The sequence below is a fragment of the Parathielavia appendiculata genome (genome assembly GCF_033297405.1).
Source record: "Parathielavia appendiculata strain CBS 731.68 unplaced genomic scaffold N657scaffold_7, whole genome shotgun sequence".
NCBI classification, from domain to species: domain Eukaryota; kingdom Fungi; phylum Ascomycota; class Sordariomycetes; order Sordariales; family Chaetomiaceae; genus Parathielavia; species Parathielavia appendiculata.
This window is the reverse complement of record NW_026944226.1, coordinates 108,492-135,668: the sequence shown is the minus strand read 5'-3', so window position 1 is coordinate 135,668 and position 27,177 is coordinate 108,492. Positions and strand designations below refer to the sequence as shown.

The following is a 27,177-nucleotide window of genomic DNA, read 5'->3' as shown; positions in this document are numbered from 1 at the left end:
GTGCTTAAGTAGGGGTCGGCAGAGCGACAAGGTTGCAATGACTGCCAATCCCAAGCGCTCTCGGCACATCCCCACCAGCTTCCCACTCCGCCTTTCCCGCCTGCTGCACTCCGCACCAGGGCAACGGTGGACGGGTTGCACCGAGCCCCTGTTTCGGTGGTCGGGGACCCCACCATCGCTGGCCTGCGTCCCCGTCACCTGTTCCATTGGGGTGGGAGCCGCTCAATGCATCTTTCATCACGAGAACCTGCAGCTTGCAAGCAGCGTTGTATTTGGGGGCTGACTGTTGCGAATCCACGGTCGTTGATTCGGAAGGAGCAGCCCTCGAGATCACGAACGGGCTGATGACTTGGCCAAGTTGGCGTTGAACATCTGTACGGAGGTACCTGGTGGCTGGGTAAGTGTTGAAGTGGCTTTGGCATCATTTTAACCAGCCAGTCAGCACGGGCTCCATTGATGAAGAAAATGTGGCTTTCAAGAGTGATTTGTAACTGTCAAACCGATTTGAGCGAACGTGCACCGCGCTTTGTGTCCTCGGAATGTGTGCAGGTGACGGTCACCAAATTTGGCACGGTACAAACTGTGGCGTGCCAAGTCGGCATACAATTGCAAAGGCAATTGCAAAATGGCTCCACTTTTCTCGGGCTGTGTGAACGGACATCAGACTTCAGCAGACGTGAACGTGGATCACCCAGCAACGACTGCTTGAAGCTTTGCATCTTTCCATATTCCCTCACGGCAGTGGCAGTTCCTTTTCCCTTTCATTTCTCTTTCAGAAGGTAAATTCTCAAGCATTTAGAACGTGTTGCAACTGCACCACACGCTCTGGCATTTTCCAGCCTTCACTACCTGCATTATCACTCGCAGAGCTAACACCTCCCTTTTGCCACTCTTTATCAACAAAGACCGACTCGTCAACCTTCGCCTGACAGACTCTCCTCACTTCGCGCCGCAAAGCACACCGACCCGGTCAATCTTGCTGCTTTGGCATCGCGGCACTCACCCAGCCACGACACATCTCAAAGCAGGGTTCCTTCAGACAGACACCAACACCAGCCATGTCGTCACCGGCAGCCTCCGCCTCGGGCGACGGTAAGAAAAAGGCCGAGCAGATCACGTTCCGCTTCTGTTCCGAATGCAGCAACATGCTGTACCCCAAGGAGGATGAGGCGCAGCGCAAGCTCATGTACACCTGCCGCACGTGCAACTACTCCGAGGAGGCCACCTCGTTTTGCGTCTACCGCAACGTTCTGAACAATGCCTCGGGCGAGACGGCGGGTGTGACACAGGATGTCGCCAGCGATCCTACGGTGGGTGGCTCTTTTGTTTCTTGTGCTGAGGAGGGTCTTGGACACCAGGGTTCTGGCGCAGCTGGCCTGTTGGTCTCATCGAGGCTGTCGAGTTCGCCACCGTCGTCACGGCCGTCGCATTCCTCATCCGCATCATTGGCCTGCGTCTCCTCCTGCTTTGGTTGCGGCCGCATCATTGTTTGCGAGACCTGTGGCGACCATTTTTTGATGCTCCTGGAAGACCAATGCCAACCTGACCTGGGCCTCGACGCACCTAGTGTCCACAGTTTCGATCGACACGCCGACCTGGATTACAGCAAACGTTACGTGGACCTCGACGACGTGGAAATTGCTCACTGGACCGGCGAGAGTCTGGATGAGCTGGGTGCGTTAATGGGTCGAATGGAGGATTTCTTCGGTTTCGGGATTTTGGATCTCGGCATGGACCTGAAAGCTGAGAGCATCTCCTTGCCGGTGTGGACGGCGTTGTGAACGCTCCTGCTCTGGCTCAGGGCTAAACTTCCAAAGGCTCATCACTGCTCACATGACTCAAAACGAACTGGACGACTCAAACGACGTACGACATGTACGACAGCTGTTCGACATACTCGATCTCATCGTTACTGCGTTATTACGACATGACTTGAATTGGCCTGTGGCGGAACCTGGTGTTTTGAGACCTGGCGGCCTCGGACAGAATTGGATGGCGATATCTGCTCAAAATGGATGTTGGCCAGCAAGCTGACCATTTTTTCTTTTTGCCCTAGCTGCCAAGAGCCAAACAAACTTGTCCGGCTTGCAACCACACGGAGTCTGTCTTCTTCCAGTCACAGCAGCGCAGCGCGGAAACGGGAATGGTGAGAACGTCCACTCAAAGCCTGGCAATCCCATGTTGCTAACCGCATCAGAAATTGTTCTATGTCTGCTGCAACAGCGACTGCGGCAACATCTTTCAATAGGGAGACTTTGCCATACCTTCAATCATCAAAGGCATGAACTGCCTTGCTCTCTCGCGCCCGCCGTGCTTGAAGAAGGTCAGGGCGATGCGAAAGAGCGTTCGCGAGCCCTCCTAGAAGAAACCTCCCAGACGCGCAGCACCGACTCGATGAGGAGGATGCACCGATGAAACAAAACATGAACCAAGCGGTCATGCAGAGAGTGGTGGCAAGGAGGCGGCTAGAACATGAAAGACGTCGGCACACGTTGGCGCTCAGCGACATGGAGGTCCGCGGTATGGATATCGGCTTCGGAGTGCGGCCCAGCGTTTTCAATAGGGTCCTTGCATGTATGCTACTCGACGCTGTCTCGGGCACTGGATGGAACGAGATCGTGGGAGATCAAAGTTTTCTCTATCGTAGGTTGTACAATAAAGTATACACGACGCGCCAACGCCGTTTTAATGCCAGCCTCTCTGGCAGTTGTGCTGCAAAGTATTTGTATCGTCGTACCCACGTCTGCCCCAACCGGCCGTCAGGATACTTCCGCCAGCCCAAGACCAACGTATACCTCCATCCATGCCCTGAATAACGTCCACCCGTTCTCCATTCGCCCAACCAACAAGAACTATGCCTGCATGGGCGCCATACTGAGAATTTTGCTCCACTTCTTCTTCCGCAGCTCCGACCCCACGACGCCGTTGATGCGTGAGCCGATCGGATCCCCAGCCTTGTTGATAAGGACGCAGGCATTGTCATCGAACCGGATCACGCTGCCGTCTCGGCGCTGCACCCTCTGCTTCGTCCGGACCACGATCGCGTGCCGGATGTCGCCGCGCTTGACCTTGGCGCCCGAGGACCCGGCCATGCCTTCGGCCTGGGCGCCGCGCTGTTTTTGGACCACTACCACTATCCTGTCGCCTGCGGTCGGTGACGAGCCGATTAACTCATGGGCTGGAAAAGTAGGAGGAGGAGTTGGTCGCGGACGGACCGGGGCTACGTACCGATGGAGGCGTGTCGCTTCTGGCCAACGATCTGGGCGCATTCGACGATGGCCGCGCCAGAGTTGTCGATGCAATTCAATATCGTCTGTTTTGTTCTTAGTTAGAAGAAGGAAAAACTTGCCTGACGAGCGGTACAAACCTTTAATTGGATCATCTTGGCTTATCCAGCTCTGACGCGGCGCCTGGCAGGAGAAGGAGTTGACCGTCCTCAAACCGGACGTTGAAGCCCACTTCGGCTCCTGGCCAATGCCGGAGCGGGAAAATTGTTCGCGGCTGGCGGGAGAAGGCTGCTGGATTATGTAACTAGGGCGGTGTATGCACCTTGATTAACTCGGAAGTGAGCACCGCTGCTTTCTTGGCGTTCTTCCAGATGTGGGTACAAGACATGACAGCCTGGCCAATGAGCTGATCAGCGCAATGCGGCTGTCGCATGCTTCATTCCCCCCAGGTCCGCCGGTGTTTAGCTCGCCTAGCCTCCCAATTTCCAGGGCAACAGCACTTGAACGAGACCACATGAATCTTTCTACTTTTGGCATTCAACTTTCCCACGTTGCACTTGGAGGTCACAACCGACCATCACCTCAACGCCGTCCTGCCCGACTTCGAACAGTTACGCACAAAGTACCGAGCGCGAACGCCGACCGATAAAGCAGATTGTTTAATAGTCTGGTTTCCATTGTTGCAGCGTACGACGTCAAATCCACCTCACCGTCGACCACCCGCTGTGAATCAGCTGCGATCTTGAACGGTTATCTCTCAAAAGGTGCCTACCTATTGGCACACCATCTGCAGCTGGAGAATTCGTGTGGGAGGCTGACTGCAGCTGTCCTCTGGAGCGGGATCAGCTGTTCAAGGCGGCTAGCAGCCGTAGGTCAGCGAAGTCTCAGCTTCGGCTTCGAGGCAACGACGCATTTCGCTCGCGCCCCGGGCCACCCCCCCCACCACATGAAGAGACGACCTGCGCAGTACCAGCGGACCAAGCATGGAGCGCTAGGGCTCATTTCTTCGCCGCGACATCACATTTTGCGTATCCGCGCCCTAACATAACCATTTACCGGCAGCGGTGGCCTCCCTCCAACCATCCGCTCTTCGCTCATTCACTTTTGCGCCCTTGTCTCGCTACCACCGATCCCCAGCAACATTCTGCGAGTCCCTACCCCTCACCATCTCACAATGCCTCGCACGGCGTCTTCGACCTCCAAGAAGCAACAGCTCACCTATGCTCAGCTCGCTGCCTATGATGACATTCTGACAGATGCGTTGATTGACCACGTAAGCTCGTTGAGACCGCGTTCCCAATTCTGTGAGCGCTAACCGTGAACAACAGGCGTATTACTGGACGACAATTCCGAAGAATCGCCCTGCGTATCACGCCTCGCGCGGCATCCGGGAGGAGGATATCGCCAAAGTCATACAGACTCATCTCATTGTTGCGCAGGACCTTGCGGCCGCCGAAGAAGCGCTGCTCGCTGTGGACGGCCTGAAGAAGTTCCACCGGTTCCTCAAGACGCCTAAGGAGAAGGACGACTTCAAGGCGCACCTGCGCCGGTACATGTGCATCTATCAACCTGACTGTCCCTTCGAGGTCAATGCGACAAACCGTTACACCATCTCATCCTACGAGGCGAGCATCACCGCGCGGCGTTTCATCAGGCGCAATGAGACGATCAAGTACCTGGCTGGAACCCAGGTGACGGTGACTCCAGAGGAGGAGGCGCAACTGGCTTTGCGCAAGAAGGACTTCAGTCTCGTCGTCAGCAGCAGGAGCAAGCTGACCAGTCTTTTCATGGGGCCCGCCCGATTCGCCAATCACGACTGCAATCCTAATGCCAGGCTCGTTACGCGCGGCCAAGCAGGGATTGAGGTTGTCGCATGCAGGGACATTGGACTCGGCGAGGAAATCACGGTCAGTTACAGCGACAGCTACTTTGGGGAGAACAACTGCGAATGTCTCTGCCAGACGTGCGAGAACAACCTGGAGAACGGCTGGAGGCCGGTGGATGGCGTCGTGCCGGTACAGACGAGCATCGAGGGAGGCGTGGCTGGTACACCCGATGGCTATTCGCTCCGTCGACGACGGGATCGAAGCGTTAGTGTCGCTGGATCTCGCACCTCGTCTGTCACGCCAGACATTCGCCCTCGCATTCTCCGGGGAAGCAGGAGCCAGACAAATTTGACAAATAGGGCGTCCACAACAGACTCGGTTGATGCCGATCAGGTAGGCATGACGACGCTCGCAAACAAACGGACGATGAATGCAGCGGGCCTGAGCTCCCCGCCAACCACACCGGCCAAGCGTCTGAAGAAGAATCACTACAATCTTTCTCCCATCGAATTGGAAGGAGTTTGGAGGTCCGGCTTGGAAACCGAAACCTCCAGCACCTCGTCGACATCTGAGGACGGGAAGGAAAGCGTCACAGATGCAACCTCCCCCGAAGACGAGAAGCCCGCGCTGCACATTCCATCCCCGGAGCTATCGCCGGTTAAGCAGAGCGTCGAGACACCCGACGCGCTGGACAAGGAGCGATTGCCGGACACATCCTCCTCCACCCAGGAGACGGCCGGCTCCCAAACAACCCTTCATGCAGGAGAGGAAGCCCTTCCTGGGATTTTACTTGACCATCCAGGTATCCTAGAACCGTTGTTGCCGGTCAACGACATCAGCACGACGGAAGCAGGGTCTGTGTCGATTTCCAAGGCTCAGCCAGGGTACGAAAAAATGACTGAGGTTGTGAAATCCGAGACCTTGCAAGATAATATTGGCGCCATGATTGGCGACATGACCTCGCAGCGACAAGAGATGGCCTCATCATCGAGCGACCCGCTCCACGGTTCTTTGGACGCTGAGGACGCGGTGGCAGTAGAAATGACCCGACAAAACCTCGATGAGAGGATCCGGCAGGATCAAAGCACGGCTGCCACGGCAGCTCCGATACCAGCGGCCGAGCCCAGCGAGGAGGCGGCGTCGGCCACTTCCTCCGCGATCCCCAATGCGAATTATCGAAAACGAGCCAAGCGCGGAGCCTTTATCCAACCCCTCCTTGCCCAGCCGGTGCGGAGACAGCGCATACCAGGCGACTACACCCTGACCCCCCTGCTGCTCTCGGAGCCGCAGACGGCCTGGGTCCACTGCACCAACTGCAGCACGGCCTTTGTGCAGAAGGACGCCTACTACACGCGGTCCAACTGCCCCCGGTGCGAGCGCCACTCCAAGCTGTACGGGTACGTCTGGCCCAAGACTGCGCCAGCGGGTAAGGACGACAAGGAGGAGCGGATTCTGGACCACAGGATTGTTAACCGCTTCCTCCACCCAGAGGACGAAGCCCGGGCGAGAGGACGGAAGCCATGGCGGGAGCGCTTGAGTCAGGGCTGTAGCGAGAACATGGAGCAGACACTGAGCTTGAATGGCGGGTCTGAGGGACTTCATCTCCGGGGTGACAGCCGAGGGAATGATGGTGACGGGATCGGCGCCCAAGCTGAGGCTGAGAACGCCGTCCTTGCTGGACTGCGCCGTAGTGGGCGGGCTCGGAGGGCGAGCGCGAGAGCTTTGGGAGACGATTGATTCCATGGGGTAGCGTCCGGTTTTTGACAGGAGAGGGGATTTCGGGGCGTAGGCTCGTCATATGTTACATATATACCTGTGTATCTTGTAGCTTTGGTGGTTGGGGGATCATTCACGAGTCGCAGCTGTCCGGGATAGACAGCTTGAGCGGCCGACCTCACTAAGCTATTGCCAAGGTAGCGCAACGTAATAAAATATAGTTTAATCGGTCTTAGATCTCTTGAAGGTGTCCTGCACTCGACTTGCATGACGCGCCTCTCGGTCCTCAGGATTTTCCTACTTCCGTACGTCCGTACGGATCCGTACTGTTGTCGCAACTGAACCCCTGAAGATCTCTGCCAAGCCGGCAAGGACGCAACGGCCAGTGGCCGAAGCTTCTTGCATGGGGCGCTTAGGTTCCTCAATTCTCAGGTATCAATCAGCCGGACGGGCAGCTAACCCGTCCACCTCCAGTGGCATGGTAACCACCAGATCCAAGCTCCCATCAAGAGCTTTCCTGTCCCAATTCCCTTGAAAACAGCATGTTTTGCACAGACAGAGATTCATTGCTCGGTTCCCCACCTTCTCTCAAATCGCTTTCTTTTCCAATGGCGCATTTCTGCAATTGAGGCCCATTTCCATTTCAGGTTTGTTTTTTCGGCACTCCCCGCTCGCGCTACCCGCGCAACCAATTCGATTTGTCTTCATGCGATCGCTGCAGCAGTCCTTTCACGTCGACCGCATACATTTTGTACCAATAGCCAACTGCGACACAATCTCGCGCAAACGGACCAAGTGGCCGACAGCTTCAAGGAGGAGATGATTGAGGATGCGCCGGCCGCCAGCACCTCGGCGGCGGCTGCCGCTGCCGACGACGTCGAGATGACCGAGAGCAGCGGCGCCGCTGTGGCTGCCGGCGAGTCCGAAAATCCCAACGGCTCCGAGCTCCCCTTTGCCGGGGGCGGCGAGAGCGACCCGGTCCCACCGCGCGTCGTCTTTGCGCAGTACCTCGCCAGTCCCGTCGTCACGCTCATCATTGGCACGGGCGAGAACGAGACCATCTTGACGGCGCATCAGGGCCTGTTGGTGCAGAGCCCGTACTTTGCCGAGGCTTGCGCTGAGTTTGCGGATGATGGGAGCGTATGTTTAACTGACCTTTCTTGTGTCAATTTGCTGAACTTGGGGCTGTGGTTGGTGGTAACTGTTGGCTGACTTTTCTTGGTTTTGCTTCAACAGCCCCGCCAAATCGAGCTGTCCGGCGAGGACATCGAGGCGATGGGGTGCTTCCTCGAGTTCCTCTACACGGGCGACTACTTCCCCAGGAAGGTGCCCGGGCAACGCACGCTCGAGAAGGACCCCTCGATCCCCGAGGTGGACATGACGGGCGAGCAGCTCCTCAAGCACGCTAAGGTCTACACCCTTGCGGAGAAGTTTGGCCTCACGCGCCTCAAGAACCTGGCGTCGAGCAAGATCCACTGCGTCAACTCGACCGCCAAGGGCGAGATCACCTACGCCCGTTACGTCTACCAGTACACCGCCAAGGATGACACGGCCATCCGCGTGCCCGTCGCGAACTTCTGGGCCACGCGCTCCCACACGCTGCGCTCCGAGGCCGAGGAGGAGTTCCGCAACCTGTGCTTGGAGTTCCCTCAGTTCGGCTACGACGTGCTCAGTATGTCTGCCTACTCCAGGACTCTGTCGTTCGTAGTTGCTAACCTTGTTTCCTTCCAGCTCGTGTCCTCGACGAGAAGCTCAAGCGCGAGCGCAACGAAAAATTGCACCCCGGCGCCCCCGGCAGCGCCCGCAAGCGGCCCAGGCACAGCAGCACGACTGCCTAGATCTCCTCGAGTTGATGCGACGACAAGGAGTTTGCGATACCCGCCCCAAACAAAACTTTTGGGACGTACCAATGATTTCGGGTTCTCTGGAGCCTCTGGGCGGGGATCGAAGCTCACGGTTTTCGCGCGGGACGGGCGCTCAGCCACCTGCGACGACGGCATTTGCCGCTCGTCAGGATGTACAATTGCTATGTTTTCGGGTCAGTATTTTCGTTATACCTCTTCTCGCGCCTTTTTTCTACGGTTGGGCGGCTGGTCCGGTGGCATCGGGTGGCCCTACTGGGTGGCGGATGGCTAGGGCGACTCTTTCGGGGTTGCGAGCGAGGCTTCCATAGTTCCTTGGCCTCTGTGCAGCCCGGGGACAGATATAATGGAGCAAGGCGGACGTTTCGTTAGTCTGGTAACGCACCCCTCCACATTGTGGCCTACTCACTGCCGCTTTGGGCTTGGCCGCAGAGCACCGTGGAACCTGCGAGTTTTCTTTTGGATGTGGGTGTAAATATCCAGGATACTGTACGAATACGATCAGGCGTTTCACGGTGAATTCTCTGATACGGGTATGTTGACCGCTCCGGCGTCGTATACTCCCGCACGTCAGTCGCTCTCAGACCTACCTTTTCAGCCTAGGAGTTGCGGCCCTGTTGATCTCATAGGACATAGGACGCGCTGATGCAGGGACAGCAGCCATGCCATGAATTGCTCAGTTATTGAGCGTACGGAACAGGGAACTTCCATCCTGGTTTCAAAAGGTTTCCTCTGGTGATTACTTCGGCACCCTTTTCACCTTTCACAACCCAATCCAAGGCTGGATTTTCCTCCTCCAGCACACGAACTTACACATGCTGATGAACCTCGTTGACAAACTAATGAATGTCCAATCCAACCTTGCACACCAACCACCCCCCTTGAGCTCATAGCAAAGCCACCCAGCTTCACCCCGCGCATGCCCATGACTCTCATCATCATGTTCATCCGGGCCAGAGCACGTTACCTTTACCAGCCACCCTTTCCTCTCGCGATTCTCCTCGTCTCAATCCGCCGCAATACTCAGGCCCCTCCTCAAGCGGCAGCGTCCTTGTCCTCCCGCAGTAGACGCACAGGCATGCAGGCTGATCGTACCCTGGTCGCAGCATTGCCGCTCACGGCTCGCCGGGCGCCCGTTGGGCGTACTCGAGCAGCATCCCGCGACAATACGGAGGAAACGATAATAATAGTGCTCCCGCAGTCCTGCCAAAAGGAGGGTGTATCCGATGACATTTGATCCTCCCCAGCGTTCGCGTCCGGCATCGTCTCCGAAATTCTCAGTTCAAGAGGATCGAGTGCCGGACCACTTCAAGTTGAGAACCTGGTTTGTTGTATTGGGCCGGGGAACTTGGGGTCCCAGATCCAATTTTTTCACCCTTCCCTTGTGGCAGGTTGGCAATGATCATGATTCGGGTAGCTTGATACCCAAACCGTGGAGCTGTCACAATTCCTTTGACGCCATCATCACTCGCTTACCCCCGGTTGGTATATATGACAAGGTAGCTGGCAGGTAACTTGTAAGAAAACCAATGATTCGGCAGAACAAAGTCCTGTCCTGTTCTTTGCCATGAGCCATCCTTTCTACTGCTTATCACTCAGTACAGCAACAACCGAGGAACAAAAATACATTGACTCCGTCCTTTCAACCCTTTCTAACCCATATTCGAGACTAAGACTTGTTGGAGAGAGACGAGTTTCAGCAAACTTTCCCATCCAGAAGGAACTAAAATCCATCACCTACCATCGGCAATTTCCTCAGCGCCGAGGCAAGAAGAGGGAAATTCTGGCCTCAATAGACGACAAATCCATTGGTATCGGCAGTCGCAATGAACACGGGACCCAAGTCCGCCTCCCAGTGTCTGACATAGTCATCTTGGGGCTGTTGTTTGTGTTGAGATGGTGATGAGAGCTGGAATGCTGAGGACAAGTGTAGTGGTCTTCTGAGCTCGCATTTATACCTCTTCAGAGATGTTGAGCCGCCGGGCCCGCCAGAATAGCACGACCAATATCGACTGCTTATATGGACATCATGAACACGGACACACGTAGGTGGCATTGAGACGCTACAAGCGACAGCCGTTTTCCATGTTTGTTCCCTCAAGCCATCTCCATTGTGTACCTTATGTGTGCCCTGGTCAGCTGGCGTTCTGTGGATGACAAACACATCCGTAGAAGAAAGCTTTCCAAGGCGCAAGGGTGAGTGGCTGAGCATCGGTGTAGAACTCACAACCCAGCCCTAGGGATAGTTTGTTTGCTACATGTACATAGCGTGTGTTTCAAGGTATGCATCAAATCATGTTACCATACGCTAGATCGTGAGGTCGTATCTACCAAAATTAGTCGTTTGAGCTTCAATCTCCATTCTTATTCCTTATCTTCTTTCTTCTTCTATCAATGCTCTCTACCTTACCTTTCTATTTTCCTCTGCCTCCTTTTCTTGATCTTTCCCTTGAAATCGCTTCTCGTATGCCCAACATCATTACTACCTGACCACCCAAGGTCCTGCCGTGTGCTACGCAAACAAACAAACCATGACTAGATAGTACACGATGACTGAAGAGAGTTTCAACAGTCAGTTTGCATCTCTAGATGGTGGAGTGTTGGTTGTCACCATTGTCCTCCCCTACCCACGTGTAATAATGTCCCAGCTGATGGGCACACAAGCGCTCAACTCTTAGCTAGACAGTGACACACTTTCGGCCTCGATATCAATGATATCAGATCGTGATTCAGATCCAGGAATGTACCATCCCTGGAAAGATGCCATGTTATTCCATTGTGGCTGTTGACGTCTCCTAAGGCCTGTGAATCCGCAAAGGAGCCTCAACCCTTTCCGCTGACATGAGTGGGATATCAAGCCCCATCAATCAGGTAAGCACTCAAAACGGACACAGCGACAAACCCGGCACTTTCCAAGGCTGGGTCAGCGGTGAAGTTTCAGAGCGGAGAACATGAACACACAGGGGGTGTAAAGGGGTGTGATATTGCCCAGTCATCTTGGCCGAGACTCTGTTCCTTTATTCTTATTTCCCCCTTCACAAGCACCCTTCATACATCCAACTTTGGCATGGAGGACACATAATCTAAGCTTCGTGGACCGCGAAACACCTTCAGCCTCCCTGTCCCACCTCTTGTTCCGGGTTCAGAGCAATAATACTTACCGCATACTCGCGTTATCCCGGTGCACCCGCTGACGTTCAGCCTCAACGTCCGCTCTAGGTTCCAGTAATGCCTGGTTCGTTGCATGTGTCCCTTGCATCCACTTCCGTGCTTCCATGATATGGCTGTGACGGGTTTAGCAGCATGTTAAGTTGCAGATGAGCCCAGCTGTTTCCGGCAGACATCATTCATCACCTGTCATGAGTGTGAAGCCAATCTGCATCAGTGCCCACGGAACCCAGCAAACCGTCGAAGCAACACCACAAACCGCTCCGTGGTACGAATGATCAGAACTTATCAAGACATGAATACAATTTCACTGCAGCACCAAAAAAATCGATTCATAACCATACAAAACCCACTTATAAGCCGTCCCAGCCGATAACTCATTTGTTGAGCAGAAAAATGAAAAGAAAAACAAATGGGAAAGCGATACTCCCATAACAGCTCGCACCACCCGCCCAAGCAGAAAACAACCACCCTCTAAACCTGCTTCAAGAACTCAAGGATCTTGTCCCTCTCCTCCACCGGCATCACGCGTAACATGTTGCGCACCCCCTTCCACGCCACCGCCTCCGTGGCATCCGCATTCTCCGCCGTGCCGGCACGCACCAGCTCCCGCATCTCCGCCTCAATGGCCTCCTTCTTGAGCGCATCAATCTTCTCCTGCACCCGTGCCCTGTTCTCCTCATACCACTTGGTCACTGCGCGGTCTTCCGTGGCGAAGTTGGGGATGCCACACCACGCTTCGAGAAGGTGGAGATGGTGGTTACGAGCCTCGACCGAGTCAGCCGAGGCCTTGCCGGCAACCGACGTCGCATTCTTCATGCGGCGCAGAATGTACTCCTCGTTAAGTCGCCTGCGCACGCGCCAGTAGAAGAAGCGGCGGGCCTCGCGCCACTCGAGAACCTCCCGGATGACACCCTTGGCCTTCATGCGCCCAGCGCGGTCGTGCAGGTCGGCAAACTGCAGGCTGATCTGGGCGTAGACGGGCAGGAGCCGCTGCTCCCGCTCCGCAATCTGCTTCTTGATGGTATCCGCCTCCTCCTTGGATAGACCCTGCTTGGCCATCTGCTTCTTAAGGTCGGAGTAGACGGGGTCGAGACGGGCCATCGTCTCAACCTGCTTGTCCTTACGGTACTTGATGCCCACAATACCCTCGGGCTCCAAGACACCACCACGTGCCTCGACATCTGCGTACATCTCCATGGCAGTCGGGTTGATGGTCGGGTCCACCACGACCCACGAGCCACCGCGGAGCTCGCCAAAGGGAGGGATGTAGATGAAGACGGGCTGCTCAAATTTGACCAGGGCATCGACGATGAAAGAGCCGTACTTGAGAACCTCGTTGTACATGTCGCGCTGACCGCCCGAGAAACCACGCCAGTTGGCAAGGATCATGAGCGGCAGCTGCTCGCCGTGATTAAAGTCATTGATGGCCTGAGCCGTCTTGAACGCCGAGTTGGGATACCAGACACCGCCGGCCTCATTGGCAACCTGCTCGATCGAGTCGGGGTTGGCGGGGTCGGCCGGCGTGACGTTCTCCACGGATCGAGTCTCGACTGCAATGACACCCATGGGAATACCGCCGAGGCGAGCGCGGCCGACCACGACAGTGCGAGCCCAGCCACCCAGTGTCTCGACGAACGAATCCTTGTCGAATAAGCCAGGCTGGAAGCTGCCGTCGTCTTCCTCCTTGCCGCCAATCATCCACCTCACGTCATAAGGCTGCTTCTGCGGCGGCGTATAAACGACATCACGATCCCAACTGTCCACGCAGGGCCGGATAGGAATCGGGTTGTTTCGCTTATCCGGGACGAATGACATCCACTCGACAATCTTGGAGATGCCCGCAAAGTCGTCGGTGGCGGTCAGGTGGGAGACGCCGTTGCGGTACATGATCTGGGTGCCGCCGAGCTGAAGGTTGGATGTGTACACCTCGCGACCGAGCAGGTTGTTGAGCGCAGGGGCACCCGTGAGGATGATTGGCTGACCCTCAATCTGAACAGCACGCTGGCCGAGACGCACAAGGTACGCACCGATACCTGGAAATAACGGTCAGTTTGGGGAATACAGAGACGTGGGATTTGATGGGGACGAAAGACTTACCCACTGAACGGCAGGTAACGAGCGTGCATGTGAAGATGTCGTTGTAAGCCCTGCTCGTGGCACCCGCAATCAAGCCGGAACCGCGCAAGCACTCGACACCCAAGCCATCTTCGGCACCGACAATGGTGACAATCTTGTGGCGCTTCTCGCCGTCTTCCGTGACTTCCTCGGTGATGACGGTGTTCTCAAATCGGGCCTTGGCCTCATCATTGAGGTACAAGTACTTGAATCCTGCCTCAGGCTTCTCAGGATCATTCCAAGCGACGTTGAAATGAGGCATCAGCTCGTTCGCGAGACCCAAACGGGCACCCGAGTTGGCCGAGAGATATATGCGCGGGATACCCAGCTTACGGGCCAGCTCGGTGCACTTGAAAAAATAGTGGTCCTCCTTCGGCCCGAACGAACCGATGCTGTACGTGATATCGTTGGCCACGACGAGAAACTTGCGGCCCTCGGGATACTCGGGTGTGCGAGCATTAATCAGCCAGCCAACCATACCACAGGTGTTGTTACCGGGCTCGCGGGACACCTCAGCGAGGTTATCGTGGTCGTCCAAGACGAGCTCGGTGAAGTCGATGCATTCACCAGTTGGCGGTTGCAAATCTGCCAGTTTCGGCTGAACCTTAATAGCATTGGCCCAGCTGTTCTGGATGGCCAGGCGGAACAGCTCAGGGAAGTCGTAGACATATTGTGTGCCCATAACGTGAGCCTTGTACCTCTTGGGCTGCAAGTGGTTCTTGGTCGGGTAGGCCGTCGAGACAGGCATCAGATGCATGCCGCCAATCTTGGTGGTCCCTCCAATAGAATGGAACACCCAGTCGCCCTTCTCGGACTTGCGCTCAGCGTACATCTCGACCTCGATGACATATCCCGATGTGTTCGTGATGATAACACGCAGGGGGTACGGCATGCCGGTTGTCGGATCCGTGCAGATGATGCGGATTTCGACCTGGGCGACGCGAAGTCGCCACCCACGAACGCCGAACCGGTCCAAGAAACCCTGTAGCGAGTGCTCAACTTCCTTGGGCTGGAGCTGGAAAACAGGAGTGAAGTTGAGGAACATGTGGTTGAGATCCGAATTGCTAGTCCCAATGATCTCGAGCGCGTCAAAGATGTCGTTGATAACACGATCAGCCTCCGAGATCAAGTACTCGGCAGTCGGGATTTCATCACGGAGTCTCCCTGGGCGAATAACGGCGCGCGTGAAGAACCGACGGTCACTCTCGACATCCTTGCCAATGCCCTCATAGACATGGATGTTCTTGTTCTCTGTGAATACGGGCTTGATCTTGAACTTCGAAAGACGGCCGAGCTCAAGCTGGAAGGCGAGGGAGGGTTCGATATGACGAATGCTGTCGTCCTCCTCGTACTCAGGTCCCCTGAAGGTGAAGTAGCCGGGGTACGAGCCGTCATTCCGACCACATATGAATGTGAGGCGACGGACCTTGTGTGCCTTGAGCTCCTCCTTGAATTGCTTGATCAATGGCATGATGTCCTTCAGCATCTCTTGGTCGCCGCGGCCCTCGGCGTCACGAATAGCAATGTTGACCACGGCAGACAATTCGTCGATGCCGCTGTCGGTACGGATAAGCGCGGTTGGCCGCCGCTTGTCGTTGAGCTCGGTCAGCATGCTGGTGCTCTTCTTACGGAGGTTCCCGGCCATCGGCAGCGACTCCAGAGCCCTCGACATCACCTCTTCGGCGTCTTCGAGGTACTTGCAGGGGACAATCACGCCTTTCCGTGTTGGCTCTTCCTGCGTCCTGTGGGACAAGTAGGACATGTCGCTGATGGAGCTGATGCGCCCGATGTGGCCCAGCGGGGTAGAGGGCGATGAAGGAGCACCAGATTGCACAGGGAACCCAAACTCGGACTGGCCAATCCTGCGCAGCGCAAAGTCCCAAGATACAAAGGAGGGCGCACCGGTCTCGTCGCGGTGGTACTCAATCTTCTTGAGGACGTAGGCACGGTATGCGCGACGAACGTACACCTCCAAAGCGGCCAAGGACACCCAAGGATCGTCATGGGCAAAGAATAGCGTCAGCACGTCGAAGACGGTGTACTTGGAATCGACGACCTCCTTGATCACGTCCAAGTTGGGCTCCCGGTGATCCCATCCGGTCTCGCCATACCGGGACTCAACAACAGACGAGCGAAGAATGTGCTCCATTTGGGCTTTCCTCTCGTCGAGAGAAGGAAGCGCGCATTGGATCAGAATCTCGCGGGCCTTGAGAGAGACTTTGGCCGTCTGCCGGGATTCGAGCTCGGCCAGCTTCCTGAGCACAGGCCGCAGGCACTTAGCGACATTACCGACGTTCGGTTTGTTGGGTCTGTACTCCTCGAGGATAGCCAGGACCAGGGAGTTCTTGGCAGCAACCCTACTGTGGGACAACACGGTCTGGACAACCTTTTGGATGTCGTCCTTGTTCTGGTCCCGAAGCTTCAAGATTACTTCCTCATCCTGCAGCCGCCGTCCGGAGAACAAGCGCTCGACATCCGCATACTGGGACAGCAAATCGCCGATGACCTTCAGCTCGTGCATCTTCTGCCCGTCGGCATACTGGTCCAGGATGGCAGTAAGCGGAGCAAGAGTGGCCTTCAACAGCTCGGCATCGGTTGGGGATGTAACGTTCTCGTCAAGGAACTTCTGGAACACCTTGATGAGGTTGCGGGCGGGGAACTCGGCATGCCTTTGAGAAGCACGTTCCAGAAGCTGAGTGAACTGGGCGTCAAGCTTTTGGGGCATGCGAGCGTGGAGAGCCGAGAACTGCGCCGAGAATTCGCTGTAGGGCAACTGGGGGTCACGAAGGACCTGAATCAGCTCCTTCAGAGCGTCGACCATGACGACCTGATTGTCAAAGCCCAGGAGGATGTTCCGGAGCGTGTTATATTGGAGTGAAAACCTCTGCGCAGGCTTGGTGCCCACAATGACGGGACTGCCGTATTCGGGCAGCTGGCCGACAAACGTTTGGGCCTGCTGGACACGGTTGGGATCGTCGAGAGCGAGGATGCCCAGAATGTCGCCAGCCTCCAGGGTAGCACCGGGTTGCTTGATGAGCTGTACTGTACCGTCCTCCTGCGCAATGAGAGGCATGTACATCTTCATGACCTCGACCTCGGCAAAGGTCTCACCAGACTTGATGTGGGCGCCGTTCTCCACGGTGTACTTGACGAGCTTGCCAGGGGAAGGCGTCCGCAACTGCGTGGGGTCATTTTCCTGCTCCAGCAGGCATGTCTTGCCATCGACTGAGAGCCGTGTGGCACCCACCTCCTCTTTCCAGTACACGTTGTGGCTGTGGCCGCTCAAAAGGACGAGAAGACCGCCGTCGCTGAGCGCACGCACACCGACAGTGCACTTGGACCCGTTGATGAAAAGGCGGTAGCTGTCGGTGCTGGAGCGCGTGACGGTGAACTTGTAGCGGAATCCCTCGTAGATGAAGTCGACAGGGAAGACGGTTTTGAGGATGTCCTTGGCGGGGACTTGACCCTTTTCCAACCCTGCGCGATACTCGGCGAGGCACTGTTCGCTAGAGATGTGCGCCTTGGTGACGGCACCGCAAACGACTGCGAGCATGGGATCGGGCCGCTCGGCAGTGAGCTTCTTGGATATGAGCTCATCGAGCCAGCCTGTGGTGATGGTGTTCTCCTCAAAGGCCTCGGTCTCCAGAAGCTTGATCAGGTACTCAACGGTCGTACGGAAATCGCCGCGAATGCTGAGCTCCTTGAGGGCGACGACCATGTGTTTCCTGGAGGCGGCGCGGTTCTCGCCGTAGGCGAAAATGTGGCCGAATTGGGAGTCCGAGAAGCTGTGGATGCCACCGGCCGAGCCGACCGAGAAGTAGCCCCAAACGTTCGAACTCGAACGGAAGTTCAGGTCATGCAGCACACCATTAGACGGCTTGAACCCCTGGCCCGGGTCTTCAGAAGTGATACGGCAGGCCGTGGTATGGCCCTTGGGCATTGGGCGTCTCTGGGTCTTCTCGCTCTCGGGGTTCTTGAACTCGAAGTCAATCTCCGTCGCCGTTTTCGGATCAACGCCGTAGAGAAGTCTTATATCCCGGATCCTGTGCAGCGGAATACCCATCGCAATCTGAAGCTGAGCAGCAGGGAGGTTAACACCGCTGACCATCTCGGTGGTCGGATGCTCAACTTGCAGACGAGGGTTCAGTTCCAAGAAATAAAACTTGTCGTCGGCATGAGAGTAGAGGTACTCGACCGTTCCTGCCGAAACGTAACCTACGAGTTTTCCGAGGCGAACCGCCGCCTCCTCCATGGCCTTGAAAGTGTCCGGCTTGGCGATTGTGACGGGAGCCTCCTCGATGATCTTCTGATGTCTCCGCTGAACCGAGCAGTCTCTGCCGAAAAGCGAAATGGCGTTTCCGTACTGGTCCGCCAGCAATTGAACCTCCAGATGCCTGGCGCTATCTGCCAACTTCATGACAAAGATGGGCGAGCCCGGGATCTCACTAGCCGCTGCCTTGTAGAGCTCCTCGAATTTGCTCTCGTCCACGACTTTTCTGATTCCCTTGCCGCCGCCACCTTCGGATGCCTTGATCATGACTGGGAAACCAATCTGCCGGGCCTTCTCAAGCCCCTCTTGCCAAGATTCCACGCAGCCTTGTTTGTAGACCTCGTCGGTGACAGTCACAATGCCCTTTTCGTCGACGCTGACCTCCTTCACGCCTGTACCAGACCATGGGATGCATGGCACGTCGGCGTGTTGGGCGACGATCGTGGAAGAAATCTTGTCACCCAGAGACCGCATAGCAGAGCCGGGAGGGCCGATGAAGACGATTTTCTTGGGTGAGGCTGCGAGGGATTCGGGAAGCTTTGGGTTCTCGGATGCATGACCCCTGTTACCAATGTCAATTGTCAAGCTATGGTACCGCGGGCTGTCGCGACTCACCATCCTGCCCATACGGCATGGACATCCATGCGCTCCGCGATGTCAACAATCAGCTCCACGTTGGCGTAGTTGTGGTTGTTAGTGCCGCCGGGGACCTCGACGTAGTGGTCCGCCATGCGAATGTAGTCGGCATTCGCTTGAAGATCATCGGGCGTGGCCATCACGGTAAACTTGATTGCCCGCTCGTCGCCGAAGGTCTCGTACGCCCACTTCCGTACCGACCGGATCTCTTTGACGGCGGCAATACCATTGTTGGCAATCAGGACCTGCAGGAGACAGGAATGGTTAGCGAGAAAGCCGGAAAAAAGGCCAGAGCCCGTTGCCACTCACGTTGGTGATGACCGTGTGGCCGCCATGGCTTGCCACGAAGTCCTTCACTTTGGACGGAGGCGCATTGTCCAGCTTGTTGCCCCCAATGAAGTGGGCGGGCAGCCCGTTCTGTTCGGCATAGGTGGCACTACCGTTAGTATGGGGCACAACGAGACCGTTAACGCCATTTGGCGCGCCGTGGCCGTCCTGGTCGCCCATTGCTGCTCCCGGGAATGGTATTGGAATTTGGGAGTGGAAAAAGCCCTGAGTTCTACCACTTTGTTCGAACCTCGAGGGTGGGTATCAGGCTTGCGGCAAGCTTAGGGTTCGGTCGGGTCTCAATCGACTTGGGAAACCAGCAAGACACTGGATGCCAAAGCTGACTGTATGTCACGCGGCACGTCAGCACCTCGTAGCACTCGACAATTCGGGCTGGGAGGGTTGCATCGAACCTCAAGGCGCAGCCGGTATTTCTCCAAACAAGAATGCTTTCCGCGATAGTCGGATATGAAGGGCAAGGTGGTCAATGGCCACTCAACTTGGCAAGGGATGCAAGAGTCGACGCGTATTAAGACGGGATAGGGGGAGCTCGTTGAAATGCAGCGTACAAGAAGCGAAGGTCGGTCTCGTGCCCCGTGGTTGCCACGAAAGGAGGTTTGGATCAGCGGAAGGAATGGGAAGAGCATACAGCTCAGGAAGGAAGGGGGACTCGGGTAGATGTATGGCAATCTGGAGTTTCTGGTGGGAATCTGAACTTCGGATGGACCAGGGTCACGGACCAAAAAAAAAGTGACAGTGCGCTCCCGGTCGCCCACTGTCCTCTTAGTAGGTACCTTGGTAGACACCCCGCCCTTGGCCTCTTGTTTTCCTGAACCCCCAGACTCAAATGCACCATCGGAACGCTCTTCTCGACGGCATGAAGACGCTGGTCAACAGTCCTGTTCTTTTGCCAGAAAGTTCCAGGTTGCGGGGAGTTCGCCGGCGAAGGGCTGCAGTGCGACTCGAGGTTGTCAGCCTGCAGGTGAAGCTGCAGGTAAGGTAAGCTTCCATTCGACTGTTATCTGTGCGTGTCAGGACCTGATCTCCAGCTCGTGGAATCGATGTAGCACCGCACGCCGAGGTTCGGATCATTCAATCTGGGAACGTCATCACTCTGGACTGGCCACGAGTTCTCGCTCGAAGGCAGAGGCAACCGTGCTTTACAACACTTCTCCCTTGTTCCATCGATATAGTACTGGATAGTCTGAAGTGAGCGGGAGGGCTGTGCCAAGGTCGGCGGTCCGGCACCACCATTCGGCGTCCGAATTGGGGTGGAATGGTACGGAAACCTGCCGGGGCATTTCCCGGCTCGTCTCTGCTCTCGATTCCATCATGTCTCGGAAAGACCTCTCTCCTCCCATTGTGTCACCGATCCAAGCAGCTCAGATTGGAGTACTTGCAGGTACCTACCATGGGGTGGGGCATTGCACAGGACGGCGGCCCTCTCAACAACCGAAATCCGACATGATTCAACCATTTCCCTTGGCTGCCCTGGGCAGAAGATCAGCCAAGTGGGCCCTCGTGCGCCTGGGAAAAAGCTCCGACAAAGGATACTTAACGTTAGCACATTGGAATGTCTGGCTTTACAAGATGATTCAAGTCAATGAGTTCAAGGAGGCCTTGCTACTCACCGAGATAGCTGTCAATGTCCGCGACAAAACGAGTGAAGAGTGGACCTTGACATCGACAATTCTGCACTGTTGAGCAGACAACTTCCAGGTTGTTTCGAGATCCCCAACAGTTGAAGGTCTCCACCGGGCGGGTCGACACCCCAGTTCCGATCGTTTGACGTGACAGGGGCCGGACTTTTGGACATCCCCAAAATTTCGTCCGCGTTCTATGTCAAACAATCCCGTTCGGGCCAAGGGCGACGAATTTTTCGCGGTGTCGGTCTTTGGGCTTTGCATTGGAGCATCACTAGTCCGTACTGTAGACGTTCCCTTCCATGTGGGGCTCAGAGCGGCGAACCATTGAAGGGAGGTTTAACCAAAACGAGCGGCAGTCAACCAGCCGCCTCTTACTCGTGCACAGCAACGGCGGCTCAACACTATGAACAGGTGCTCCTTCCCGCAAAGTCAAGCGATACGAATAGTCTCACAGACGCTGGCGTAGTATTGGGAGGAAAGCATTCCTGTAAGAGGGCACTGCGGTCCTGTTCCTAGAGTTGTTGAACCGCCCTGCGCATTTGACCCTGCTCCTGAGGACTTGTAAAGGCCCTAGTAAGCGGCCTTCGAAGATGGAAGCCGGCGACAACACCATGGAAATCATCGCCACTACTTTAAACAGCATGTGAAATAACTTCAATTCATTTGATACCTCCGCTCTCCTCGGGATATCCTCTGTTCAAGCTGCTCAAAAATCGACTTAGAGGTGGTAAACCGACCTGTTAGCCAATATCGCAGTGTTGGGGATTTACTCTGGCCTAAGCCCCACATGACAAGGAAGGAAGGGCTTAAAATCGTGATGCTCTTTGCATTGGTGCGGCCGATTTCCTTTGGTCGAGCTCCAGTTTCTTGATCATGGAAATTGATCCGTGCAACAGTAACAACTGTGCGGTAGCCGGCGATTGGGTATGTGGCTCAGATGAGTAGTGACGGTGACTGAGTGTGGATCATCAGGGCTGACGACAGGCTCCCTCTGTCCGAGTCGAATGTCTTCATCGGCCGCCCGCGGGCTCCGTGACAGACCGACAAAGACAATGGGTCGAGCACTGTCTGGAGGATGCCGAGTCCAGCGCAACATCAGCGCAGTAATGCGTCTCTGTGCATCTGACGATATCTGATCCGTGTGATGTCGGCCATTGGGAAGGCGCGGCAGCATTGTGCCCCGTCCCGCTCCGGCCATACACAGGGAAGTTGCGCCGCATCGCCTTTTCGGGCAGAGGCTCGTGTTGGGAGTTGGATCTCTTGAAGCAGGGCAAAGCTAACCATAAATCCCGTCCTTCCAAGGTTTTACAACAAGGTAATCAGGCCTGGGAACAAGACGGGCGTCTTCAGAGCGGCGTCTTCGAGGGCTCATTATCCCTCGCGAGGACGCTGGTGGCACTTGTGTGTTCTTGATCACTCGGAAGGGTCCCCTCTGCCAGATCCGCCCTCTTTATGCCCCGTGTCAGCAACCCAACCCATAATTGCACCCCACCCTCAACCCGACTCGGCAGACAACGGCACAAGATCGATCTCAGCCGGCTGTCGTTCCCCAGATGACACCGCAGCCAAGCTGACCCAACCGGACGGGTAACTGCCCCACCACGCGCCTGACATCAAAATCGTACGATAGCCCACATGGCACGCGAGGAGCACCGGTCCAGCCCGTCCAGTCACCGTTTACCGCTTCAGCCCTACAGTGACCCTTCCCAGCACAGTGTCCGAGAAAGCGAGGAAGACGTTTCGGCGGTGACCCGAGAGGCATGCAGGATCTTACAGCGTGACGTGGTATTGCACTTGAAGGAATCGCGCTAGAAGCCGTCAAATTGTACGTCCATCGATAGGTAGCCGATATCAACTGCAGAAAGAGAGATTTGGGGGTGCTTGCGTCTGTATGTATACTGCCAGACTCGGTAGATCTCGTCTACGTGCGTTGTCCTAAAAACTGACTCAGCATATTCGAACACGTTCAAGCGAATTGAATCCTGAACAACGACAACACAACCTGTGACAGCAAGTTCTATATACAGGTTGATGTGAGGGAGTCATGGGGGTGGGTATCACTCTTGACTAACTGGAACACTCTCAAGCTCCATGAATGTGAGAACCCGAAAAATACATGGCACACCCTAACAGAGAAGCCATAAGAGACGCTTGAAGCCGTAAGATACGCTTGAAGCCGTAAGATACGCTTGAAGCCATAAGAGACACCTGAAGCCATTAGGGGCACTTGCTTCTGTCCTTTCAGCAGCCAATCCCGCCAATACAATGCAGCACACATCACTCCAACGTCGGACAGCGTGCCGCACGGCAGATAGGAGCACAAGGTATAACAAAGGAAATGAATATGCCTATCAGTAAGGTATTCCCGTCTCAACACCCAAACCCGCCCAAGCCAAGCCAAGCGAGGTATCCGCGCAACAGCAACTCAAAGACAACACTGCAAAACCCTCAACCCAACCCCCAGTCAGCGCACGACCAAGAGACAAAGGAGACCCTCCCTTCCCACCCCTGCTGTAGGCCTAGTTATCCATGTCCGATTCACCAAGTTACCCACCCTCAACTACCAATACCAGGTAGCGTGATCAATACGTCTCCCCCAGATCTTCCAACACCCTCGCCGACGTACTCGCCCCACTAATCCTCCTACCAGTTCCGCCACTCTGCCTCCTCGAGCTGGGCACAGGAATCCCACTGTGCGCGCCCGTCGGCAGAGGCGGAATCCCCCCACTCGTAGCAGCCTCCAGTTCCAGACGGCTGTACGTCCCCCGCCTACTAGGCGTGCGCAACTCGCCGACGCCGTCCATAGAGATGGCAAACTCGTCCGTCTCGGCGGTGCTGTAGCTGACGCTGCCGCTGTGGCCGTGGCCGCCGTGCATGCCGAGGCTGCTGCGCGGCCTGCCGAGCGGGGTACGGGTGCCTGACAGGCTGGCGCGGCTCATAGGTCGTGGGGGCGGCATAATGCTGCTTGTGTCACGGTGGGACTCGGTACGGCTCGCGGGGCGGGCGTAGCTCGAGACGCTAGCTCGGCTGCTCGGGCGGGAGTAGTCCGGGTCGGTGCTGTGCGGGGTCGAGGATGTGGCGTTGATGTTGGAGCCTGTGGGGTTGCGGTTGGGCAGCGGGCCGAAGGACAGGCGCGAGACGCCGGACGTACTAAGTCGCGGGACGTGCTTGTTCGCGCTGGAGGAGATGCTGCTGCGGGAGTCGGACGGCGCGTGGCGTGGCTGGGAGGGAGTCATTTCAGAACCGGCGAGGCTGGCGGCGCTGGATGAGGCTGTTGAGCCGACGCCGCGCTTGCGGCTACGAATGGTGACGGTGGATGGGACGATAGCACCTCGTGGGGATGACCGGGGTGGTGTATTGGCGGGTCCTGGCAGCTTAGACCGAGCAGACTGCACCCGCGCCTCTAGCCGTTGCATTTGGGCGGTGAGTGTCCGGATGTGAGTGAGCGAGTTGGAGGGCGGTATTCTGTTAACTGGGGGACGGGCAGATCTTGCAGCTGAAGACCTGTGGGCGGGTGTTCGCATCGCACCCGAACCCGAGTTAGTTACGACGCGAGTCGCACGGGAAGACGATGTAGACGCCGTGAATGCCCTGGGCTTCGGTGTGATACTGTTTTCGGCGGACGGAAGTCGGCTTTTTCTCTGCGGAGCCGGTGTCTTGAGCCCGCCCAATCTAGGCAGAGGCATCGACGCATCGGACATGGGAGGCGAGGGCGGATCGTGGATCTCTGAGGCTGTGTCTGCTGTGGACAGCAACTTCAGATCCGGGGGAGTCATGATCATCGGGGAGCTCGCCGTCGAGTGCGGCGAGTTGCAAAAAGACGGAGATCCCGGAATCGAAGAAACGTCCGTCGAGATGCTCGAGAGGTGGCGCGACTCCTGCTTCTTGATTTTGTCTTGCAGAATCTCGGCTTCGATCTTTAGATCGGCCAGCTCTTCCCGGAGTCTTTGCGTCTCGACTCGTAGTTTCTCTCGTTCCTGCTCCCCAATCTTGATTTCCTCCTCCAGCATGACGGCTCTTTCTATCGCGACGTTGTACTTGGACTCGAGGTCTTCCAGGGACGAGGTGGTAGTTCGTGCCTGGCGCTCGAAGTCATCGTTGGCCACTTCGATGTCGCGCAATCTCAGCTGCAGGGTCCTGTTCGCGTCGCGGAGGCCCGTAATCTCTTTCTCGAGGATATTCTGCGCTGCGTTGGCCTCTGCCTTGGCCTCCTTGTATTTCTTCTGCAGGGATGGGTTAGCGGGCGATCCGACAACGAGGAGGGGGAATGGCACACCTTCCACTCCTCCACCTCATATTTGAAATCCTCTGCCTTCTGTCGCAATGCCCGTTCCCGCTTGTCTGCCGCTTCTAGATCCTTTTCGAGTTCGGCCTCAAGTTCCTTGCTCGAGGCCTGGAACTCGGACAACTCCGATTCCAGCACCTCATACTGCGACTTGTACCATGCCAGGGCATCCTCCACGCTGGCTCCTTCTCTAGGGGGTGACGAGGGCGGCTCGGACATTTGGCTTGTTTACGCAGCGCCGTGCTGGTCCGCGCGATTTCGCATGTGTCAAAGGAATTCAGGAAACGGTATGAAAGAGCGTTGCGAAGTCGGTGTCGACAGAAAACAAAAGAGACGTTGATCGTCGATGTCGTCGGAGGGATGTGGTCTGATGCTAATGCCGAGATGACGGTGTGTTGTCGTCTGCACGCAGCCACTGCGAGACTGGCAAGTGTTGGGTCAACAACCTCCGCCTTTCGTTGCGACCGGGAGTCAACACATACTCAACCGAGTGGCGTCGTCGGATTTGGGTACCAAAAGTGCCAAAAGCCTGTCCCGTGATGTCGCAAATATCCGCTTTGTCACAATTCGTAGCGCGCGACTCTGTTACTTACCTGTTGCGCGGCTGGGTGTCGTACTTGTCGATGCGGCGTCGTCGTTGTCTGAGGTAGGAGGATCCCCTTTCAGGCGGAGGCTGTTTTGCTTGGCGTCGGTTGTCACCTCCTTGCCGCCGCATGGCCCCAGCAACCGTGCACAAAAGGGTGGGGCAAGTCTTGGCAGACCTCCAGGGTCTCGCTGATGAAAGTCATGCCCACTCATCATGCATCTGGTTTCACACTTTCATCCCATCTCCAATGTTCAAGTTCAGGCTGCAGGCTGCGATTGAGAAAAAGACAAGATGCCTACATGTGTTGTCTCGGTTGGGATATACAGACATGGCCTCGAGCTCAACAATTTAGCTGTATAGATACCTTTAAATCATCTAGGACTGTGAAACAAAGACAACAGGGACTCAGCGTTTTACAAATAGGTATGTAGTTACGAAAATACGGATAAACCTGGAAGTTACCAAAGCGGTAACGCCCCGGTTCAGCAAGTAACAGACCCACACCGTTCCTGGCGTGGATGGATGGATGGATATTTATTCCGCCCCGGAGGCGCTAAGCCTAAGGGCCATGTTGCTAGTTACATAATTCCTCCCTGTGATTCTGCCTTGATCTCGTACAAGCCCTGAAAGTTGTCATTCCTGAAGCAATAATCCTCAAACCAGATGTGACTTCATCGTCGAGAGCTCGTGGTTAGTTGACAAATTGCAGGCGCGCTTGAAGGCTATGTTCTCCAAGTGTTTAGCGTCCTATCTTCAACAGCTAAAGCGGGTCCTGCGGTTAGTGCCACGAGGGTAGCTTGGGGTTTAAGAGGAAGGAGAGAAGAGTTAGTGGTCTCAACTGTCAAGTCGAGAGAGTACGTCCTACTTCTGGCTAGTAGGATTGAGCTTTTGGCAGTTTCGACTGAAAGATTCGTGTGGTCCTCCGCAGAGAACGCACTTCATAATCGTTTCCTTGCACCCGCTGTGGTGATGGCCTTGCTTGGCACATTTTGCACACACCTGGGCTTTCTTGCAGTTGAAGGCTTTGTGTCCGATTTCCTGGCAGTTGTAGCACTGCTCCGGGCGCACCCGGCGTTCAAACACCTGTGTGTATCCAGATTCTCCCCCAGCGTGGAAGAAACCCTCATTCAACAATCTCCATGCATCGCTCCCTTTGGTGACATAAACCACCATCGATCCATAGGCTTTCGCTGTGTCTTTCCTGCTCAGCCAGGCAATCTTCGCCACTGTGGTTTCGTTCTCTTGACTGAATGCCTCCGCAGCTCCAGTTCGGATGTTGCCTTCGTTGTCCAGAACCACCGAGCGGTTGACATTGTCGACCTTGATCGGGTAAAGCTCATCCCGTAGCACTCGGGTACCTGGTGCCATCTTTCTCTCTGCAACCTGCTTGACCATTCTGAGTTCGGCCTCGTCCCTGCAGGCAATCCTAATTCGGTTTGGGTTCTTTGGGTCTTTGGTTACTGCGCAACATCGCCAATTGACGCGGTCTTCCATTCCTCGGATTTCTCTC

At 55.9% G+C, this 27,177-nt stretch overlaps 6 protein-coding genes across 6 annotated transcripts; 3 read left to right on the top strand and 3 right to left on the bottom strand.

Annotated features, from left to right (window-relative positions):
* Positions 1-1,058: 1,058 nt before the first annotated feature.
* Positions 1,059-2,248, top strand: N657DRAFT_656367 (uncharacterized protein; the record flags this gene model as incomplete). The annotated part of the gene is made up of 3 exons (XM_062794693.1): positions 1,059-1,310; positions 2,057-2,146; positions 2,198-2,248. 3 exons carry the CDS (start codon positions 1,059-1,061, stop codon positions 2,246-2,248), a joined length of 393 nt encoding a protein of 130 aa, XP_062646789.1.
* Positions 2,249-2,607: 359 nt separating this feature from the next.
* N657DRAFT_619513 (ribosomal protein L14) lies at positions 2,608-3,404 on the bottom strand. The gene is made up of 3 exons (XM_062790568.1): positions 3,368-3,404; positions 3,229-3,313; positions 2,608-3,145 (listed from the first exon to the last, which is right to left on the bottom strand). The coding sequence occupies exons 1-3, from the start codon at positions 3,380-3,382 to the stop codon at positions 2,853-2,855; spliced, it is 393 nt and encodes a 130-aa protein (XP_062646788.1). The 5' UTR covers positions 3,383-3,404; the 3' UTR covers positions 2,608-2,852.
* A 997-nt stretch (positions 3,405-4,401) lies between these two features.
* On the top strand, positions 4,402-6,790 carry N657DRAFT_681176 (uncharacterized protein; the record flags this gene model as incomplete). Its single annotated transcript, XM_062796358.1, has 2 exons — positions 4,402-4,500; positions 4,556-6,790. The coding sequence occupies 2 exons, from the start codon at positions 4,402-4,404 to the stop codon at positions 6,788-6,790; spliced, it is 2,334 nt and encodes a 777-aa protein (XP_062646787.1).
* A 798-nt stretch (positions 6,791-7,588) lies between these two features.
* Positions 7,589-8,607, top strand: N657DRAFT_634236 (uncharacterized protein; the record flags this gene model as incomplete). The annotated part of the gene is made up of 3 exons (XM_062791263.1): positions 7,589-7,909; positions 8,006-8,441; positions 8,501-8,607. 3 exons carry the CDS (start codon positions 7,589-7,591, stop codon positions 8,605-8,607), a joined length of 864 nt encoding a protein of 287 aa, XP_062646786.1.
* A 3,666-nt stretch (positions 8,608-12,273) lies between these two features.
* Positions 12,274-19,330, bottom strand: N657DRAFT_574108 (uncharacterized protein; the record flags this gene model as incomplete). The annotated part of the gene is made up of 4 exons (XM_062789011.1): positions 12,274-13,835; positions 13,900-18,749; positions 18,803-19,068; positions 19,133-19,330. The coding sequence occupies 4 exons, from the start codon at positions 19,328-19,330 to the stop codon at positions 12,274-12,276; spliced, it is 6,876 nt and encodes a 2,291-aa protein (XP_062646785.1).
* Positions 19,331-22,969: 3,639 nt separating this feature from the next.
* On the bottom strand, positions 22,970-25,718 carry N657DRAFT_690697 (uncharacterized protein). The gene is made up of 3 exons (XM_062797059.1): positions 25,564-25,718; positions 25,073-25,504; positions 22,970-25,019 (listed from the first exon to the last, which is right to left on the bottom strand). Exons 2-3 carry the CDS (start codon positions 25,298-25,300, stop codon positions 23,379-23,381), a joined length of 1,869 nt encoding a protein of 622 aa, XP_062646784.1. The 5' UTR covers positions 25,301-25,504; positions 25,564-25,718; the 3' UTR covers positions 22,970-23,378.
* Between the last annotated feature and the right edge of the window lie 1,459 nt (positions 25,719-27,177).

Coding starts and splice junctions, on each gene's coding strand:
- N657DRAFT_619513 (XM_062790568.1), bottom strand. Junction 3,146..3,228: donor GAAGCGACACGCCTCCATCG/GTACGTAGCCCC, acceptor CACCGACCGCAG/GCGACAGGATAGTGGTAGTG.
- N657DRAFT_690697 (XM_062797059.1), bottom strand. CDS start 25,300: ATGTCCGAGCCGCCCTCGTCACCCCCTAGAGAAGGAGCCAGCGTGGAG. Junction 25,020..25,072: donor ATGAGGTGGAGGAGTGGAAG/GTGTGCCATTCC, acceptor CCATCCCTGCAG/AAGAAATACAAGGAGGCCAA.